The 22,250-nt window shown below is 46.0% G+C and overlaps 1 protein-coding gene across 1 annotated transcript in view; it reads left to right on the forward strand.

Annotated features, from left to right (window-relative positions):
- The window catches only part of LOC138368046 (probable serine/threonine-protein kinase clkA), a 28,626-nt gene extending 6,576 nt beyond the window's left edge, over positions 1-22,050 (forward strand). The window contains exons 3-6 of the mRNA XM_069330344.1: positions 12,079-13,940; positions 15,138-15,239; positions 15,816-15,830; positions 21,858-22,050. Coding sequence (XP_069186445.1) covers positions 12,079-13,940; positions 15,138-15,239; positions 15,816-15,830; positions 21,858-22,050 — 2,172 coding nt within the window. The remainder of the gene's footprint in view (positions 1-12,078; positions 13,941-15,137; positions 15,240-15,815; positions 15,831-21,857) is intronic.
- Positions 22,051-22,250: the final 200 nt, after the last annotated feature.

Raw genomic sequence — 22,250 nt, forward strand, 5'->3', positions numbered from 1 at the left:
ACACACACACACACACACACACACACACACACACACACACACACACACCTTTGAGCTGGGAATTATCACCCCCAAAAAAGAAGTGGGAACCAAAGGGCTGACGTACCGAAAGGGAAACTATGAGGAAATTAATAATTTCCTATGGGATATACATTGGGACACAGAACTCGGAACCAAGTCCGTAGAAGACATGATGGACTATGTCACCCAAAAATGTCAGGAGGCTGTAAGCAGGTTTGTCCCAGCCCGACAGGAAAAAAACAGAGAAGCAAAGGAAGAATCCGTGGTTTAATAAGGATTGTATGAAAGCAAAGGAGCTGAACAAAAGGGCATGGAGGAACTTCCGTAATAACAGAACACCAGAAAGTAGAGTGAAATACCAGAGAACCAGGAACGAGTATGTCAGTGTGAGAAGAGCAGCTGAGGAAAGGTATGAAAATGATATAGCTAATAAAGCCAAGACCGAACCAAAGCTACTACACAGTCACATCAGGAGGAAGACAACAGTGAAGGAACAGGTGATGAAACTTAGGGTGGGCGAGGACAGGTACACAGAGAATGACAAAGAGGTGTGTGAAGAACTCAACAAAAGGTTCCAGGAGGTCTTTACAATAGAACAGGGAGATGTCGCGGCGCTAGAAGAGGTGGCAGTAAACCAGGTGACCTTGGATAGGTTCGAAATTACAAGAGATGAGGTCAAGAAGCACCTATTGGAGCTGGATGTGAGAAAAGCTGTTGGGCCGGATGGAATCTCGCCATGGGTATTGAAAGAGTGTGCAGGAGCACTTTGCCTACCACTCTCCATAGTGTACAGTAGGTCACTGGAAACGGGGGACCTACCAGAAATATGGAAGACTGCTAATGTAGTACCAATATACAAAAAAGGGTGACAGACAAGAGGCACTGAACTACAGGCCAGTGTCCTTAACTTGTATACCATACAAGGTGATGGAGAAGATTGTGAGAAAAAACCTAGTAACACATCTGGAGAGAAGAGACTTCGTGACAACCCATCAACATGGGTTCAGGGAGGGTAAATGTTGCCTTACAGGCTTGATAGAATTTTACGATTAGGTGACAAAGATTAAACAAGAAAGAGAAGGGTGGGCGGACTGCATTTTTTTGGACTGTCGGAAAGCCTTTGACACAGTACCCCATAAAAGGTTGATGCATAAGCTGGGGAAACAGGCAGGAGTAACTGGTAGGGCGCTCCAGTGGATAAGGGAGTACCTAAACAATAGGAAGCAGAGAGTCACAGTGAGGGGTGAGACCTTAGACTGGCGGGAAGTCACCAGTGGAGTCCCACAGGGCTCTGTACTTGGACCTATCCTGTTTCTGATATACGTAAATGATCTCCCAGAGGGTATAGACTCATTCCTCTCAATGTTTGCCGACGACGCCAAAATTATGAGAAGGATTAAGACAGAGGAGGACAGCTTGAGGCTTCAAGAAGACCTGGACAAGCTGCAGGAATGGTCGAACAAATGGCTGTTAGAGTTTAATCCAAGCAAATGTAATGTAATGAAGATAGGGGTAGGAAGTAGGAGACCAGATACAAGGTATCACTTGGGAGATGAAATACTTCAAGAGTCAGAGAGAGAGAAAGACCTGGGGGTTGATATCACGCCAGACCTGTCCCATGAAGCTCATATCAAGAGGATAACAGCAGCAACATATGCCAGGTTGGCTAACATAAGAACGGCCTTTAGAAACTTGTGTAAGGAATCTTTCAGAACATTATATACCACATATGTCAGACCAATCCTGGAGTATGCGGCACCAGCATGGAGTCTATATCTAGTCAAGCATAAGACTAAAATGGAAAAGGTTCAAAGGTTTGCCACCAGACTAGTACCCGAGCTGAGAGGTATGAGCTACGAGGAGAGACTACGGGAATTAAACCTCACTTCGTTGGAAGACAGAAGAGTTAGGGGGGACATGATCACCACATTCAAGATCCTCAAGGGAATCGACAGGGTTGATAAAGACAGGCTGTTTAACACAAGGGGCACACGCACAAGGGGACACAGGTGGAAACTGAGTGCCCAAATGAGCCACAGAGATATTAGGAAGAACTTTTTTAGTGTCAGAGTGGTTGACAAATGGAATGCATTAGGAAGTGATGTGGTGGAGGCTGACTCCATACACAGTTTGAAGTGTAGATATGATAGAGCCCAATAGGCTCAGGAACCTGTACACCTGTTGATTGACAGTTGAGAGGCGGGACCAAAGAGCCAGAGCTCAACCCCCGCAAGCACAACTAAGTGAGTACAACTAGGTGAGTACACACAGTATTATGATTGAGGAAGAAGATAGGTTTGTGGAGAAGATAATTGGGAAATTTGTAGAAAAGAGGGATGTTTGGATAGATGATCTAATCCAGGGGATTAAAAGTGAAGTCTTTAATAAGATACAGGACGAGGTTCAAAGACTCAAACAAGAGTTTATGGATTATATTCAAGAGGAAATCAGGAAGAGCAGGGTAGAATGGCAAGGAGAAATATCTAGGCTTACTAATGAATTTGGCAGGAATAAGGGAAGCTTGGCAGGGGAAGGGGAAGTAGTAGTAGGTGGAGTAGCGGGTGTGGGAAGGGTGGGGGTCAGCCAGGGAGGGGGGCCACCAGCATGACCCTGAACTGAGAAAGAGGACAATCATAATCCATGGATTGCATGAAGCCAGGGCACCATCGAGGCAGGAAAGGATGGAGATTGAGGATTTGGAGCTATAGGGGATCTTGAGAGACATGAGAGCCCAGATGGCAGGGAATGAGGTGCAAGTCCAACGCCGCATTGGGCCATAGAAATGTAACAGGAAACGACCTGTCCTGGTACAGTTCACTAACGAAGAGGCAGTGGATTACATACTGCATCACAAACACTTACTCAGAGGTAGCAAAAATTACTGCAACGTATATATTGACAAATTCATGACGAAGGAGGAGCAGATAGCCCACAGAGCAAGCATACAACAGTACAACTCTTCCCATTTGAGCGTAGCTACACATCCCAATGCTAATCCACACCATGCTAACCAGCTCACACCTTCTCAGGTCACTCCTTCCCCAAATCAGCCCTCTCTGCCCCTGCTTATCTCCCCAACACCTCCCTTGACCCCTCTGACCCCACTGCAGTCAAATTCATCCCACATTCCAAGGACCCCCTCATCACCTCAACCCCCAAAACCCGTCCAGCCCTCATCCCCTCAACCCCCAAAACCCACCCAGCCCTCATCCCCTCAACACCCAAAACCTACCCAGCCCTCACCTCTCCTCATCCCCTCTCCTTCCATGTGACCCCCCACCCTTGCGAGGGGGGTGGGAGGTTTCCCCCACCCCCTCTATCCTTCCCCCTCCCAACCTCTCAACCTCTATCTGACTCCCAACCTTATGCTATCTCCCAACCCCTCTATGCCTATCAGACCCTCCCTAATCTTCAGATCCAGTATGCCCTTCCTACTCCAGACCTACCTACCCAGGCCCTACCCCAGACCCTCCTACCTACCTTCCTAGAAGCCCAGCCCCCATTAGCCTCCAAGCACCCCTCCTGACCTCTTTCACCCCCATACACCCCCCGGACCCCCCCAGACACCCCCAGGATCCCCCTGGACATCCCCCGGGTCCTCCCCGCCCCCAGTCATCCCCCAGACACCCCCCAGATCCCCCAGATCCCTCCTGCCCCCAGTCACCCCCCAGACACCCCCCAGATCCCCCCAGACCCCCAGAGAAAGGGAGAACCCTGGTACAAGAGTTTCCATGAAGAATCTCAAGGTTTGGTACACCAATGCTGATGGGGTATCTAATAGAGCAGAAGAGATAAAAGAAAGAGTGAGTGAAGCAGATCCTGACATAGTTGCAATTGTGGAAACTAAAATTAATGACGTGATCTCAGATACAATCTTTCCTGAAGGGTACCAGGTGATGCGAAAAGAGAGGACACAGAGACAGGGAGAGGGAGTGGCACTCCTAATAAAGCGGAAATGAAAGTTTGAAGGCCTGGGAAATCGAGTTACCAATGAGTGCACAAGCTTCATACAAGGAACTCTGACAGTAGATGGGAGGAAGATTGTGATCTTGGTAATCTACAATCCCCCCACCAAACAGTAAAAGACCCAGGCAGGAGTATGATGACAACAACGATTCTTCGTGGCAGGGGATTGTATTCCAGGGACCTCCCCGAAACGCTACGCGTACTAGTGGCTGTACAAGAATGTAACAACTCTTGTATATATCTACAAAAAAAAAAAAAAAAAAAAAAAAAAAAAAACCAAGGCATGTATAGATGAACTGCAGAAGGCAGCAACACTAGCCCACAGAATGAGAGCGAAGCTGCTGATCATGGGGGACCTAAATCATGGAGAGATAAATTAGGAATCAAGGAATCCCCATGGAGGGGACGAAACGTGGGGAGCAAAATTAGTAGATGTTATAGACAGGAATTTCCTAACACAACATGTGAAGGAAGACACAAGGGAAAGAGGAGGAGATGCACCGAGCCTATTAGACCTGATTTTCACCCAGAACGTAGAAGATATCGAGAATTTAGAGTATGAAATACCTCTAGGGGCCAGTGACCATTGTGTCCCAGTCTTTGACTACATGATGGAATTCAAACCTATGACCATAGGACAAGAGATCTGGGAAAGGAGAGTTGACTACAGGAAAGGGGACTATAAGAGGATAAGGGACTATCTGGGTGAAGTGCAGTGGGAGGAAGAAATTAGAGGAAAAACAGTCCAAAATATGATGGACCTAGTCATACAGAAATGCCAGGAGGCCGAAGAGAGATTTATACCAACAGTAAAGGGAAAAAATAAGAAGAAATATAATAACCCATGGTTTAATAGACAGTGTCAGGAAGCAAAAATGGCCAGCAGGCGGGAGTGGAGGAAGTACAGAAGACAAAGGACAGAGGACAACAGGATCAGATACAACAGAGCTAGGAACGATTACATTAACGTAAGACGAACATCGGAAAGGGACTATGAGAACGATATTGCAATCAAAGCGAAAAAACAACCTAAGTTACTACACAGTCATATAAGAAGAAAAATGTCGGTGAACGACCAAGTGACAAGACTAAGGAAGACAGAGGGGCCATATACTGAAGGTGACAAGGAAATCTGCGAGGCACTGAATGCCAGTTTCCATGGAGTGTTCACTACCGAGCCTCCCGTTGTTGGAAGGGGTTACCCTACATGAAAGACTATCAGATATAGAGGTGACAGCAGAGGGGGTAATGAAATAGTTGACAACTCTAGATGCAACTAAAGCAGTTGGACCAGACAAAGTATCACCGTGGATACTAAAAGAAGCAGCGCAGGCCCTCAGCATGCCTCTGGCAATGATCTTTAATTAGTCACTTATGTCGGGAAAATTGCCCAGTTGCTGGAAGACGGCAAATGTCGTACCGATCTTCAAGAAAGGTGATAGGGAGGAGGCACTTAACTATAGACCTGTATCACTGACAAGCATCCCCTGTAAAATACTGGAAAGAATAATTAAGCTACGACTGGTTGCACACCTGGAGAACATTAGGTTTGTGAACAAACATCAACATGGGTTCTGGACAGGGAAATCGTGCCTAACAAACCTTCTGGAATTCTATGATAAAATAACGAGGATAAGACAGGACAGAGATGGTTGGGCAGACTGCATATTTCTGGACTGCCAAAAAGCCTTTGATACAGTACCGCACATGAGACTGCTGTTCAAGCTCGAGAGGCAGGCGGGGGTGGGGGGAAAGGTCCTAGCATGGATAAGGAACTACCTAACAGGAAGGAGCCAAAGAGTTACGGTAAGGGGCGAGAAGTTGGACTGGCGAACAGTAACAAGTGGAGTACCACAAGGATCGGTTCTGGGACCAATTCTATTTGTTGTATATGTTAACGACATGTTTACAGGCGTAGAGTCCTACATGTCGATGTTTGCGGATGACGCAAAGTTGTTGAGAAGAGTTGTGACAGATGAGGATTGCAGGATCCTCCAAGAGGACCTGAACAGGTTGCAGAGATGGTCAGAGAAATGGCTACTGGAATTCAACACAAGCAAATGTAAAGTTATGGAAATGGGACTAGGAGATAGGCGACCAAAGGGACAGTACACAATGAAGGGGAACAGCCTACCTGTGACGACGCGCGAAAGAGACCTGGGTGTGGACGTAACACCTAATCTATCTCCTGAGGCACATATAAATAGGATAACGACAGCAGCGTACTCTACACTGGCAAAAGTTAGAACATCATTCAGAAACCTAAGTAAGGAGGCATTTAGGGCGCTTTACACTGCCTACGTGAGGCCAGTCTTAGAGTATGCCGCCTCATCATGGAGTCCCCATCTGAAGAAGCATATAATGAAACTGCAAAAGGTTCATAGGTTTGCAACGAGACTCGTCCCAGAGCTACGAGGGATGGGGTGTGAGGAGCGCCTGAGGGAACTGTGCCTTACGACACTAGAAAGAAGAAGGGAGAGGGGGGACATGATAGGAACGTATAAAATACTCAGAGGGATTGACAGAGTGGACATACACGAAATGTTCACACGGAATAGTAACAGAACGAGGGGACATGGATGGAAGCTTGAAACTCAGATGAGTCACAGAGATGTTAGGAGGTTTTCTTTTAGCGTGAGAGTAGTGGGAAAATGGAATGCACTTCAGGAACAGGTTGTGGAAGCAAATACTATTCATAATTTTAAAACCAGGTATGATAGGGAAATGGGACAGGAATCATTGCTGTAAACAACCGATGCTCGAAAGGCGGGATCCAAGAGTCAATGTTCGATCCTGCAGACACAACTAGGTGAGTACAACTAGGTGAGTACACATACCCCCTACCCCAAACCCTCCCTGCCCCCACTCAAATACCCAGTCACGTCTCCCTCCCCCCCCACACCCAATCCCCACCCTTCTACCCCTCCCCTCCTCCCGCCGAGTTCCCCCTCCCCCCCCCTTTCCTTTCTGTCCTCCCTCTCCTTTTACCCTATACCCTCCTTGTCCCTCCCCCTTCACTTGACTCCCCACCCCTTATCCCAGTATCCTCTGCAACCCTGTTATCCACCTCACAAATCCTCACACCCATGGCACAGCTTCCCCCAACAGCAGAACACTCACGAAGGAGGAGATTTGAGAAGGGACAGAAGAAAGTGAGCCTCAAGGCAATGTACAATAACATAGATGGAATTACAAATAAAGCAAATGAAGTTGGAGAATGGGTACTAAAGGAAAACCCAGACATAATAGCTCTCACAGAAACAAAGCTAACGAAAACCATAACAAATGCAGTGTTCCCACAGGACTATTATGTTATGAGGAAAGAAAGAGAAGGAAGAGGTGGTGGTGGTGTAGCTCTGCTGGTAAGAAAGGCTGGGATTTTTGAGATGGTTGTTCAGGGATGTGAAGGTTTCAGTGACTACATAACAGGCACAATAACAACGGGAGGGCAAAAAATTATAGTCGTAGTCATATATAATCCAAAATCAAATGACAGAAGACCCAGATAGGAATATGATAGAAACAACATGGCCACCATTAACATAATAGAGAGAGTAGCTTCTGTTGCTAGCAGTAATGGATCTGGACTACTAATTATGGGAGACTTCAACCATGGAAAGATAGATTGGGAGAACAGAGACCCGCATGGAGGACCAGAAACATGGAGAGCTAAGCTGCTGGACCTGGCAACAAGAAACTTTCTAAGCCAGCTCATCAAGGAACCAAAAAGAATGAGAGGAGAAGATGAACCAGCAATGCTTGATTTGATATTTACCCTAAATGAGTGGGATATAAGGGAAATCAAGATGGAAGCGCCCTTGGGAATGAGTGATCACAGTGTATTGAACATTGAGTACCTGGTAGAGCTAGGAATTATCTCCCCCAAAAAAGAACGAGGAAACAAAAGGCTGGCTTACCGAAAGGGAAATTATGAGTAGATGAGAAGCTTCCTAAGGGAAATACCTTGGGACACAGACCTCAGAGATAAGTCTGTACAAGATATGATGGACTATGTCACCCAAAAGTGTCAGGAGGCAGTAAGCAGATACATCCCGGCCCAAAAGGAAAAATCCGAGAAGCAAAAGAAGAATCCCTGGTATAATAGGGCATGTATGGAAGCAAAGAAACTGAACAAAAGGGCGGGGAGGAACTTCCGGAATAACAGAACACCAGAAAGCAGAGAGAGATACCAGAGAACCAGGAATGAGTATGTCAGGGTGAGAAGAGAAGCAGATAAAAGTTATGAAAATGATATAGCAAACAAAGCCAAGACCGAACCAAAGCTACTCCACAGTCAAATCAGAAGGAAAACAACAGTGAAATAACAGGTAGTGAACAGGCGAGGACAGGTATACAGAGAATGACAAAGAGGTGTGTGAAGAACTCAACAAGAGGTTCCAGGAGATCTTCACAACAGAACAAGGTGAGGTCACTGTACTAGGAGAAAGGGAAGTAAACCAGGCGGCCTTGGAAGGGTTCGAAATTACGAGAGAGGAAGTCAAGAGACACCTGCTGGATCTGGATGTTAGAAAGGCTGTTGGTTCAGACGGGATCTCACCATGGGTAATGAAACAGTGTGCAGAGGCACTTTGCTTGCCACTCGCCATAGTGTATAGTAGGTCACTGGAGACGGGAGACCTACCAAAAACATGGAAGACGGCGAATGTGGTTCCAATATACAAAAAGGGCGACAGGCAAGAGGCACTGAACTACAGGCCAGTGTCCTTGACTTGTATACGATGCAAGGTGATGGAGAAGATCGTGAGAAAAAACCTGGTATCACATCTGGAGAGAAGGAACTTCATGACAAATCGCCAACATGGGTTCAGGGAGGGTAAATCTTGCCTGACTGGCTTAAGAGAATTCTACGATCAGGTGACAAAGATTAAGCAAGAAAGAGAGGGCTGGGCGGACTGCATTTTCTTGGATTGTCGGAAAGCCTTTGACACAGTACCGCATAAAAGGCTGGTACATAAGCTGGAGAGACAGGCAGGTGTAGCTGGTAAGGTGCTCCAGTGGATAAGGGAGTACCTAAGCAATAGGAAGCAGAGAGTTACGGTGAGGGGTGAGACCTCTGATTGACGTGAAGTCACCAGTGGAGTCCCACAGGGCTCTGTACTCGGTCCTATCTTGTTTCTGATATATGTAAATGATCTCCCGGAGGGTATAGATTCATTTCTTTCAATGTTTGCGGACGATGCCAAAATTATGAGAAGCATTAAGACAGAAGAGGACTGTTTGAGGCTTCAAGAAGACCTAGACAAGCTGAAGGAATGGACGAACAAATGGTTGTTAGAGTTTAACCCAACCAAATGAAATGTAATGAAGATAGATGTAGGGAGCAGGAGGCCAAATACAAGGTATCATCTTTGAGAGGAAATTCTTCAGGAGTCAGAGAAAGAAAAAGACTTGGGGGTTGATATCACGCCAGACCTGTCTCCTGCAGCCCATATCAAGAGGATAACATCAGCGGCATATGCCAGGCTGGCCAACATGCGAACGGCATTCAGAAACTTGTGTAAAGAATCATTCAGAACTTTGTATACCACATATGTCAGACCAATCATGGAATATGCAGCCCCAGCATGGAGTCCATATCTAGTCAAGGATAAGACTAAACTGGAAAAGGTTCAAAGGTTTGCCACCAGACTAGTACCCGAGCTGAGAGGTATGAGCTACGAGGAGAGATTACAGGAATTAAACCTCACTTCGTTTGAAGACTGAAGAGTTACGGGGAGACATGATCACCACATTCAAGATTCTGAAGGGAATTGATAGGGTAGATAAAGACAGGCTATTTAACACAAGGGGTACACGCACAAGGGGACACAGGTGGAAACTGAGTGCCCAAATGAGCCACAGAGATATTAGAAAGAACTTTTTTAGTGTCAGAGTGGTTGACAAATGGAATGAATGCATTAGGAAGTGATGTGGTGGAGGCTAACTCCATACACAGTTTCAAGTGTAGATATGATAGAGCTCAATAGGCTCAGGAATCTGTACACCTATTGATTGACGGTTGAGAGGCGGGACCAAAGAGCCAGAGCTCAGCCCCCGCAAACACAACTAGTTGAGTACAACTAGGTGAGTACAGGCTGGAGTTGCTGCGTTCCATACCCACTGTGTAGGCCTGGACGAAATAGCGATGCGGTGAGATTTATGTCAATGTCTTACGTTGGAATGAAATTCACGGAATTTCTACTGAACACTTTCCCTGATTACTGTAGAGCCTCCCTGATACTTTTAATGCTATGTACCTTATTCAATGAGACAATGACGAGCGATGTGAGAATTAAATGGGGGATTCACAAAACAGTCTGTTGCCTTCTGCTTTGGCAATGATAACGCAGTTGACTCTACGTTAGTGTTAAGTACACTCCTTACTTAAATCAATGTACTATCGGCCGCGAATACCGGATACTGCATATCTTAAAGCGGACTTGCGTCGAGGTACAATGAGATGGAGCAACATAATGGTCGTTACGGACAATGTTTCACATAGTTTGGCCGAACCACGTGAACCACACGTCATACAAGCATAACAACCCTGGACAGAACGAACCACGTGAACCACACGTCATACAAGCATAACAACCCTGGACAGAACCACGTGAACCACACGTCATACAAGCATAACAACCCTGGACAGAACCACGTGAACCACACGTCATACAAGCATAACAACCCAGGACAGAACCACGTGAACCACACGTCATACAAGCATAACAACCCTGGACAGAACCACGTGAACCACACGTCATACAAGCATAACAACCCAGGACAGAACCACGTGAACCACACGTCATACAAGCATAACAACCCTGGACAGAACCACGTGAACCACACGTCATACAAGCATAACAACCCTGGACAGAACCACGTGAACCACACGTCATACAAGCATAACAACCCAGGACAGAACCACGTGAACCACACGTCATACAAGCATAACAACCCAGGACAGAACCACGTGAACCACACGTCATACAAGCATAACAACCCTGGACAGAACCACGTGAACCACACGTCATACAAGCATAACAACCCTGGACAGAACCACGTGAACCACACGTCATACAAGCATAACAACCCTGGACAGAACCACGTGAACCACACGTCATACAAGCATAACAACCCAGGACAGAACCACGTGAACCACACGTCATACAAGCATAACAACCCTGGACAGAACCACGTGAACCACACGTCATACAAGCATAACAACCCAGGACAGAACCACGTGAACCACACGTCATACAAGCATAACAACCCAGGACAGAACCACGTGAACCACACGTCATACAAGCATAACAACCCACGACAGAACCACGTGAACCACACGTCATACAAGCATAACAACCCTGGACAGAACCACGTGAACCACACGTCATACAAGCATAACAACCCTGGACAGAACCACGTGAACCACACGTCATACAAGCATAACAACCCTGGACAGAACCACGTGAACCACACGTCATACAAGCATAACAACCCAGGACAGAACCACGTGAACCACACGTCATACAAGCATAACAACCCAGGACAGAACCACGTGAACCACACGTCATACAAGCATAACAACCCTGGACAGAACCACGTGAACCACACGTCATACAAGCATAACAACCCAGGACAGAACCACGTGAACCACACGTCATACAAGCATAACAACCCTGGACAGAACCACGTGAACCACACGTCATACAAGCATAACAACCCAGGACAGAACCACGTGAACCACACGTCATACAAGCATAACAACCCATGGACAGAACCACGTGAACCACACGTCATACAAGCATAACAACCCTGGACAGAACCACGTGAACCACACGTCATACAAGCATAACAACCCAGGACAGAACCACGTGAACCACACGTCATACAAGCATAACAACCCAGGACAGAACCACGTGAACCACACGTCATACAAGCATAACAACCCTGGACAGAACCACGTGAACCACACGTCATACAAGCATAACAACCCAGGACAGAACCACGTGAACCACACGTCATACAAGCATAACAACCCTGGACAGAACCACGTGAACCACACGTCATACAAGCATAACAACCCATGGACAGAACCACGTGAACCACACGTCATACAAGCATAACAACCCTGGACAGAACCACGTGAACCACACGTCATACAAGCATAACAACCCTGGACAGAACCACGTGAACCACACGTCATACAAGCATAACAACCCTGGACAGAACCACGTGAACCACACGTCATACAAGCATAACAACCCTGGACAGAACCACGTGAACCACACGTCATACAAGCATAACAACCCAGGACAGAACCACGTGAACCACACGTCATACAAGCATAACAACCCAGGACAGAACCACGTGAACCACACGTCATACAAGCATAACAACCCAGGACAGAACCACGTGAACCACACGTCATACAAGCATAACAACCCAGGACAGAACCACGTGAACCACACGTCATACAAGCATAACAACCCTGGACAGAACCACGTGAACCACACGTCATACAAGCATAACAACCCTGGACAGAACCACGTGAACCACACGTCATACAAGCATAACAACCCTGGACAGAACCACGTGAACCACACGTCATACAAGCATAACAACCCTGGACAGAACCACGTGAACCACACGTCATACAAGCATAACAACCCAGGACAGAACCACGTGAACCACACGTCATACAAGCATAACAACCCTGGACAGAACCACGTGAACCACACGTCATACAAGCATAACAACCCTGGACAGAACCACGTGAACCACACGTCATACAAGCATAACAACCCAGGACAGAACCACGTGAACCACACGTCATACAAGCATAACAACCCTGGACAGAACCACGTGAACCACACGTCATACAAGCATAACAACCCTGGACAGAACTACGTGAACCACACGTCGTACAAGCATAACAACCCAGGACAGAACTACGTGAACCACACGTCATACAAGCATAACAACCCAGGACAGAACCACGTGAACCACACGTCATACAAGCATAACAACCCAGGACAGAACCACGTGAACCACACGTCATACAAGCATAACAACCCTGGACAGAACCACGTGAACCACACGTCATACAAGCATAACAACCCTGGACAGAACCACGTGAACCACACGTCATACAAGCATAACAACCCAGGACAGAACCACGTGAACCACACGTCATACAAGCATAACAACCCAGAACAGAACCACGTGAACCACACGTCATACAAGCATAACAACCCTGGACAGAACCACGTGAACCACACGTCATACAAGCATAACAACCCTGGACAGAACCACGTGAACCACACGTCATACAAGCATAACAACCCAGGACAGAACCACGTGAACCACACGTCATACAAGCATAACAACCCTGGACAGAACCACGTGAAGCACACGTCATACAAGCATAACAACCCTGGACAGAACCACGTGAACCACACGTCATACAAGCATAACAACCCAGGACAGAACCACGTGAACCACACGTCATACAAGCATAACAACCCAGGACAGAACCACGTGAACCACACGTCATACAAGCATAACAACCCAGGACAGAACCACGTGAACCACACGTCATACAAGCATAACAACCCTGGACAGAACCACGTGAACCACACGTCATACAAGCATAACAACCCTGGACAGAACCACGTGAACCACACGTCATACAAGCATAACAACCCTGGACAGAACCACGTGAACCACACGTCATACAAGCATAACAACCCAGGACAGAACCACGTGAACCACACGTCATACAAGCATAACAACCCAGGACAGAACCACGTGAACCACACGTCATACAAGCATAACAACCCTGGACAGAACCACGTGAACCACACGTCATACAAGCATAACAACCCTGGACAGAACCACGTGAACCACACGTCATACAAGCATAACAACCCTGGACAGAACCACGTGAACCACACGTCATACAAGCATAACAACCCTGGACAGAATAAATTTGGCGCCCAAACCAGGACCGGGCCAAGCTGGTCGTCAGTGTGTTTGACGACCAATCACAGAATAGCGCCTCAGAGGTTTAGGTGGCTCCACCACTCACGACTTCCCTTGAGGAGGCTTGATAATGGGCCTGACAGGTGAATGGACATCACTTTGCATTCGTAGTCCTGAGGTTCCGGGATCGATCCCCGGTAGAGGCGGAAACAAATGTGCAGAGTTCCTTTAACCCTGATGCACCTGTTCACCTTGCAGTAAATAGGTACCTAGGAGTTAGACAGCTGCTACGGGCGGCTTCCTGGTGGGTGTGTAACAAAAAAAGGATGCCTGGTCGAGGACCGGGCCACAGGGACGCTAAGTCCCGAAATAATCTTAAGATAACCTGAAGATGGTCCAGGACGGACCGAAACGTCGTCGTCTTTTCATCTTCTGGTGTGTGGTTTGGTCCACATTCTTCAGCCACGTTATTGTGACTCATCATATCATCAGCACATGAATAACAATGACTACGTCCAAAAAATGAACCAGTTATTGGATGACAGAGACTCTTACTTACCTGTTAATAGTGATCCTATTGAAAAAAGTTATAACACATTTTAACAAAACTCTTAAAACATTGCTCAAGAACGATAAAGAGTTGATTTCATAAGTTTTTAAGTCATTTCCCCTTCCATACCATTTCTGTATGGTCTTATTGAAACACACAAACCAAATAATCCTGCAAGACCTATTATTAGTTCTGTTGGATCTGTGGCATATAGACTTTCCAAATAGCTTGTCCCGGTCTTGTCCCCAGTAGGAGGTGCCATTGCCTACTCACTTGGACGTAGTTAACAAGTTGTCTGGTATGAAATTAAATTTTGATTTTAAACTTGTGAGTTTTGATGTTTCGGCTCTGTTCACTAGGGTTCCTGTTGATGACTTGTTGGCATTCTTACGGGATCTACTCCCTAAATATAATTTAACTTTACCTACTAACACCATTGTTGAACTCATAAAAATAAACTCCCTTAACCTGATTTGAGTAAAAATGAACATACGAGCACACATTGGTTGGTTTCCTATATACATCGAATTTGAAACTCCTGCTAATTCTGTGAATCATGATGTCTAAAAAAAGGCAGAACATCATTCTCTTCATTCTCAATTGTGAATTTAATTGACAGGGACCAGCGAATTAAGCTGAATGAAAAAATCAATTCGGTCATGGTTAACCGGCCACAGGCATCGTATACCGTCAACATACCTATAACACACCAAATTCGAGGGTAAAATCCCGGTTAAGATATTCGTTTCAAAACATTCCATGTCCAAATTGCACAAAACAGGGGGAGAGAGGATTTCCCATCACCATGCCAAATGTTTGTTTTATATAATGAATCATTAAAGCTGAAATAATTATCTTTAATGCACAATTTTATGAGTTCAACAATGGTGTTAGTAGGTAAAGTTAAATTATATTTAGGGAGTAGATCCCGTAAGAATGCCAACAAGTCATCAACAGGAACCCTAGTGAACAGAGCCGAAACATCAAAACTCACAAGTTTAAAATCAAAATTTAATTTCATACCAGACAACTTGTTAACTACGTCCAAGTGAGTAGGCAATGGCACCTCCTACTGGGGACAAGACCGGGACAAGCTATTTGGAAAGTCTATATGCCACAGATCCAACAGAACTAATAATAGGTCTTGCAGGATTATTTGGTTTGTGTGTTTCAATAAGACCATACAGAAATGGTATGGAAGGGGAAATGACTTAAAAACTTATGAAATCAACTCTTTATCGTTCTTGAGCAATGTTTTAAGAGTTTTGTTAAAATGTGTTATAACTTTTTTCAATAGGATCACTATTAACAGGTAAGTAAGAGTCTCTGTCATCCAATAACTGGTTCATTTTTTGGACGTAGTCATTGTTATTCATGTGCTGATGATATGATGAGTCACAATAACGTGGCTGAAGAATGTGGACCAAACCACACACCAGAAGATGAAAAGACGACGACGTTTCGGTCCGTCCTGGACCATCTTCAGGTTATCTTAAGATTATTTCGGGACTTAGCGTCCCTGTGGCCCGGTCCTCGACCAGGCATCCTTTTTTTGTTACACACCCACCAGGAAGCCGCCCGTAGCAGCTGTCTAACTCCTAGGTACCTATTTACTGCAAGGTGAACAGGTGCATCAGGGTTAAAGGAACTCTGCACATTTGTTTCCGCCTCTACCGGGGATCGATCCCGGAACCTCAGGACTACGAATGCAAAGTGATGTCCATTCACCTGTCAGGCCCATTATCAAGCCTCCTCAAGGGAAGTCGTGAGTGGTGGAGCCACCTAAACCTCTGAGGCGCTATTCTGTGATTGGTCGTCAAACACACTGACGACCAGCTTGGCCCGGTCCTGGTTTGGGCGCCAAATTTATTCTGTCCAGGGTTGTTATGCTTGTATGACGTGTGGTTCACGTGGTTCTGTCCAGGGTTGTTATGCTTGTATGACGTGTGGTTCACGTGGTTCTGTCCAGGGTTGTTATGCTTGTATGACGTGTGGTTCACGTGGTTCTGTCCAGGGTTGTTATGCTTGTATGACGTGTGGTTCACGTGGTTCTGTCCAGGGTTGTTATGCTTGTATGACGTGTGGTTCACGTGGTTCTGTCCAGGGTTGTTATGCTTGTATGACGTGTGGTTCACGTGGTTCTGTCCTGGGTTGTTATGCTTGTATGACGTGTGGTTCACGTGGTTCTGTCCTGGGTTGTTATGCTTGTATGACGTGTGGTTCACGTGGTTCTGTCCTGGGTTGTTATGCTTGTATGACGTGTGGTTCACGTGGTTCTGTCCAGGGTTGTAATGCTTGTATGACGTGTGGTTCACGTGGTTCTGTCCAGGGTTGTTATGCTTGTATGACGTGTGGTTCACGTGGTTCTGTCCAGGGTTGTTATGCTTGTATGACGTGTGGTTCACGTGGTTCTGTCCAGGGTTGTTATGCTTGTATGACGTGTGGATCACGTGGTTCTGTCCAGGGTTGTTATGCTTGTATGACGTGTGGTTCACGTGGTTCTGTCCAGGGTTGTTATGCTTGTATGACGTGTGGTTCACGTGGTTCTGTCCAGGGTTGTTATGCTTGTATGACGTGTGGTTCACGTGGTTCTGTCCAGGGTTGTTATGCTTGTATGACGTGTGGTTCACGTGGTTCTGTCCTGGGTTGTTATGCTTGTATGACGTGTGGTTCACGTGGTTCTGTCCTGGGTTGTTATGCTTGTATGACGTGTGGTTCACGTGGTTCGTTCTGTCCAGGGTTGTTATGCTTGTATGACGTGTGGTTCACGTGGTTCTGTCCAGGGTTGTTATGCTTGTATGACGTGTGGTTCACGTGGTTCTGTCGTGGGTTGTTATGCTTGTATGACGTGTGGTTCACGTGGTTCTGTCCAGGGTTGTTATGCTTGTATGACGTGTGGTTCACGTGGTTCGTTCTGTTCAGGGTTGTTATGCTTGTATGACGTGTGGTTCACGTGGTTCTGTCCAGGGTTGTTATGCTTGTATGACGTGTGGTTCACGTGGTTCTGTCCAGGGTTGTTATGCTTGTATGACGTGTGGTTCACGTGGTTCTGTCCTGGGTTGTTATGCTTGTATGACGTGTGGTTCACGTGGTTCTGTCCAGGGTTGTTATGCTTGTATGACGTGTGGTTCACGTGGTTCTGTCCAGGGTTGTTATGCTTGTATGACGTGTGGTTCACGTGGTTCTGTCCAGGGTTGTTATGCTTGTATGACGTGTGGTTCACGTGGTTCGTTCTGTCCAGGGTTGTTATGCTTGTATGACGTGTGGTTCACGTGGTTCTGTCCAGGGTTGTTATGCTTGTATGACGTGTGGTTCACGTGGTTCTGTCCAGGGTTGTTATGCTTGTATGACGTGTGGTTCACGTGGTTCTGTCCAGGGTTGTTATGCTTGTATGACGTGTGGTTCACGTGGTTCTGTCCAGGGTTGTTATGCTTGTATGACGTGTGGTTCACGTGGTTCTGTCCAGGGTTGTTATGCTTGTATGACGTGTGGTTCACGTGGTTCTGTCCAGGGTTGTTATGCTTGTATGACGTGTGGTTCACGTGGTTCTGTCCAGGGTTGTTATGCTTGTATGACGTGTGGTTCACGTGGTTCTGTCCTATGTTGTTATGCTTGTATGACGTGTGGTTCACGTGGTTCTGTCCAGGGTTGTTATGCTTGTATGACGTGTGGTTCACGTGGTTCGTTCTGTCCAGGGTTGTTATGCTTGTATGACGTGTGGTTCACGTGGTTCTGTCCAGGGTTGTTATGCTTGTATGACGTGTGGTTCACGTGGTTCTGTCCAGGGTTGTTATGCTTGTATGACGTGTGGTTCACGTGGTTCTGTCCTGGGTTGTTATGCTTGTATGACGTGTGGTTCACGTGGTTCTGTCCAGGGTTGTTATGCTTGTATGACGTGTGGTTCACGTGGTTCTGTCCTGGGTTGTTATGCTTGTATGACGTGTGGTTCACGTGGTTCGGCCAAACTATGTGAAACATTGTCCGTAACGACCATTATGTTGCTCCATCTCATTGTACCTCGACGCAAGTCCGCTTTAAGATATGCAGTATCCGGTATTCGCGGCCGATAGTACATTGATTTAAGTAAGGAGTGTACTTAACACTAACGTAGAGTCAACTGCGTTATCATTGCCAAAGCAGAAGGCAACAGACTGTTTTGTGAATCCCCCATTTAATTCTCACATCGCTCGTCATTGTCTCATTGAATAAGGTACATAGCATTAAAAGTATCAGGGAGGCTCTACAGTAATCAGGGAAAGTGTTCAGTAGAAATTCCGTGAATTTCATTCCAACGTAAGACATTGACATTAATCTCACCGCATCGCTATTTCGTCCAGGCCTACACAGTGGGTATGGAACGCAGCAACTCCAGCCTGTACTCACCTAGTTGTACTCAACTAGTTGTGTTTGCGGGGGCTGAGCTCTGGCTCTTTGGTCCCGCCTCTCAACCGTCAATCAATAGGTGTACAGATTCCTGAGCCTATTGAGCTCTATCATATCTACACTTGAAACTGTGTATGGAGTTAGCCTCCACCACATCACTTCCTAATGCATTCATTCCATTTGTCAACCACTCTGACACTAAAAAAGTTCTTTCTAATATCTCTGTGGCTCATTTGGGCACTCAGTTTCCACCTGTGTCCCCTTGTGCGTGTACCCCTTGTGTTAAATAGCCTGTCTTGATCTACCCTATCAATTCCCTTCAGAATCTTGAATGTGGTGATCATGTCCCCCCCTAACTCTTCAGTCTTCAAACGAAGTGAGGTTTAATTCCTGTAATCTCTCCTCGTAGCTCATACCTCTCAGCTCGGGTACTAGTCTGGTGGCAAACCTTTGAACCATTTCCAGTTTAGTCTTATCCTTGACTAGATATGGACTCCATGCTGGGGCTGCATACTCCATGATTGGTCTGACATATGTGGTATACAAAGTTCTGAATGATTCTTTACACAAGTTTCTGAATGCCGTTCGTATGTTGGCCAGCCTGGCATATGCCGCTGATGTTATCCTCTTGATATGGGCTGCAGGAGACAGGTCTGGCGTGATATCAACCCCCAAGTCTTTTTCTTTCTCTGACTCCTGAAGAATTTCCTCTCCCAGATGATACCTTGTATTTGGCCTCCTGCTCCCTACATCTATCTTCATTACATTTCATTTGGTTGGGTTAAACTCTAACAACCATTTGTTCGTCCATTCCTTCAGCTTGTCTAGGTCTTCTTGAAGCCTCAAACAGTCCTCTTCTGTCTTAATCCTTCTCATAATTTTGGCATCGTCCGCAAACATTGAAAGAAATGAATCTATACCCTCCGGGAGATCATTTACATATATCAGAAACAAGATAGGACCGAGTACAGAGCCCTGTGGGACTCCACTGGTGACTTCACGTCAATCAGAGGTCTCACCCCTCACCGTAACTCTCTGCTTCCTATTGCTTAGGTACTCCCTTATCCACTGGAGCACCTTACCAGCTACACCTGCCTGTCTCTCCAGCTTATGTACCAGCCTCTTATGCGGTACTGTGTCAAAGGCTTTCCGACAATCCAAGAAAATGCAGTCCGCCCAGCCCTCTCTTTCTTGCTTAATCTGTGTCACCTGATCGTAGAATTCTATTAAGCCAGTCAGGCAAGATTTACCCTCCCTGAACCCATGTTGGCGATTTGTCACGAAGTCCCTTCTCTCCAGATGTGATACCAGGTTTTTTCTCACGATCTTCTCCATCACCTTGCATGGTATACAAGTCAAGGACACTGGCCTGTAGTTCAGTGCCTCTTGCCTGTCGCCCTTTTTGTATATTGGAACCACATTCGCCGTCTTCCATGTTTTTGGTAGGTCTCCCGTCTCCAGTGGCCTACTATACACTATGGAGAGTGGCAAGCAAAGTGCCTCTGCACACTGTTTCAGTACCCATGGTGAGATCCCGTCTGAACCAACAGCCTTTCTAACATCCAGATCCAGCAGGTGTCTCTTGACCTCCTCTCTCGTAATTTCGAACCCTTCCAAGGCCGCCTGGTTTACTTCCCTTTCTCCTAGTACAGTGACCTCACCTTGTTCTGTTGTGAAGATCTCCTGGAACCTCTTGTTGAGTTCTTCACACACCTCTTTGTCATTCTCTGTATACCTGTCCTCGCCTGTTCACTACCTGTTATTTCACTGTTGTTTTCCTTCTGATGTGACTGTGGAGTAGCTTTGGTTCGGTCTTGGCTTTGTTTGCTATATCATTTTCATAACTTTTCTCTGCTTCTCTTCTCACCCTGACATACTCATTCCTGGTTCTCTGGTATCTCTCTCTGCTTTCTGGTGTTCTGTTATTCCGGAAGTTCCTCCATGCCCTTTTGTTCAGTTTCTTCGCTTCCATACATGCCCTATTATACCAGGGATTCTTCTTTTGCTTCTCGGATTTTTCCTTTTGGGCCGGGATGTATCTGCTTACTGCCTCCTGACACTTTTGGGTGACATAGTCCATCATATCTTGTACAGACTTATCTCTGAGGTCTGTGTCCCAAGGTATTTCCCTTAGGAAGCTTCTCATCTACTCATAATTTCCCTTTCGGTAAGCCAGCCTTTTGTTTCCTCGTTCTTTTTTGGGGGAGATAATTCCTAGCTCTACCAGGTACTCAATGTTCAATACACTGTGATCACTCATTCCCAAGGGCGCTTCCATCTTGATTTCCCTTATATCCCACTCATTTAGGGTAAATATCAAATCAAGCATTGCTGGTTCATCTTCTCCTCTCATTCTTTTTGGTTCCTTGATGAGCTGGCTTAGAAAGTTTCTTGTTGCCAGGTCCAGCAGCTTAGCTCTCCATGTTTCTGGTCCTCCATGCGGGTCTCTGTTCTCCCAATCTATCTTTCCATGGTTGAAGTCTCCCATAATTAGTAGTCCAGATCCATTACTGCTAGCAACAGAAGCTACTCTCTCTATTATGTTAATGGTGGCCATGTTGTTTCTATCATATTCCTATCTGGGTCTTCTGTCATTTGATTTTGGATTATATATGACTACGACTATAATTTTTTGCCCTCCCGTTGTTATTGTGCCTGTTATGTAGTCACTGAAACCTTCACATCCCTGAACAACCATCTCAAAAATCCCAGCCTTTCTTACCAGCAGAGCTACACCACCACCACCTCTTCCTTCTCTTTCTTTCCTCATAACATAATAGTCCTGTGGGAACACTGCATTTGTTATGGTTTTCGTTAGCTTTGTTTCTGTGAGAGCTCAGCCAGACAGTGAGTCTCCTCTACACTCACCTGCTTATCTTCCTTCACGCTTCAACTTATCATGAACAACAATCATGTAACAAAAAAAATATATAATGAATATTAACTTATTCTTCAGACGTTACAACAAACTTTGCTTTCAAACGGCATCTGAATTTAATAGCTTCTCTTCATCAATTGGTGGTAACCTTGCCAGAACAATCCCGCAGACCCAGACACATGTTACTACATATCTCACCGGCAGCTATCCTAACTCTACTCCTTTTACCAGTCAGCCCGACAGACTTTATATCCTTAATTCAATCACTTAAAACCAAAGCTGGGAACATTAATGAAATACCATCTATGATATATAAGAGTGCTGCCCCTGCCTTGAGCCACCCATAGCTCTGCTATTCAACAAATCTCTAGTGTGTTATACTTTTCCTGATATCCTTAAAATAGCAAGAGTGTCGCCAGTTCATAAATAAGGCGAGATAGCTAAAATAAAGAATTACAGACCAATATCAAA

This window comes from Procambarus clarkii, chromosome 24 (genome assembly GCF_040958095.1).
Source record: "Procambarus clarkii isolate CNS0578487 chromosome 24, FALCON_Pclarkii_2.0, whole genome shotgun sequence".
In the NCBI taxonomy this organism is placed as follows: Eukaryota; Metazoa; Arthropoda; class Malacostraca; order Decapoda; family Cambaridae; genus Procambarus; species Procambarus clarkii.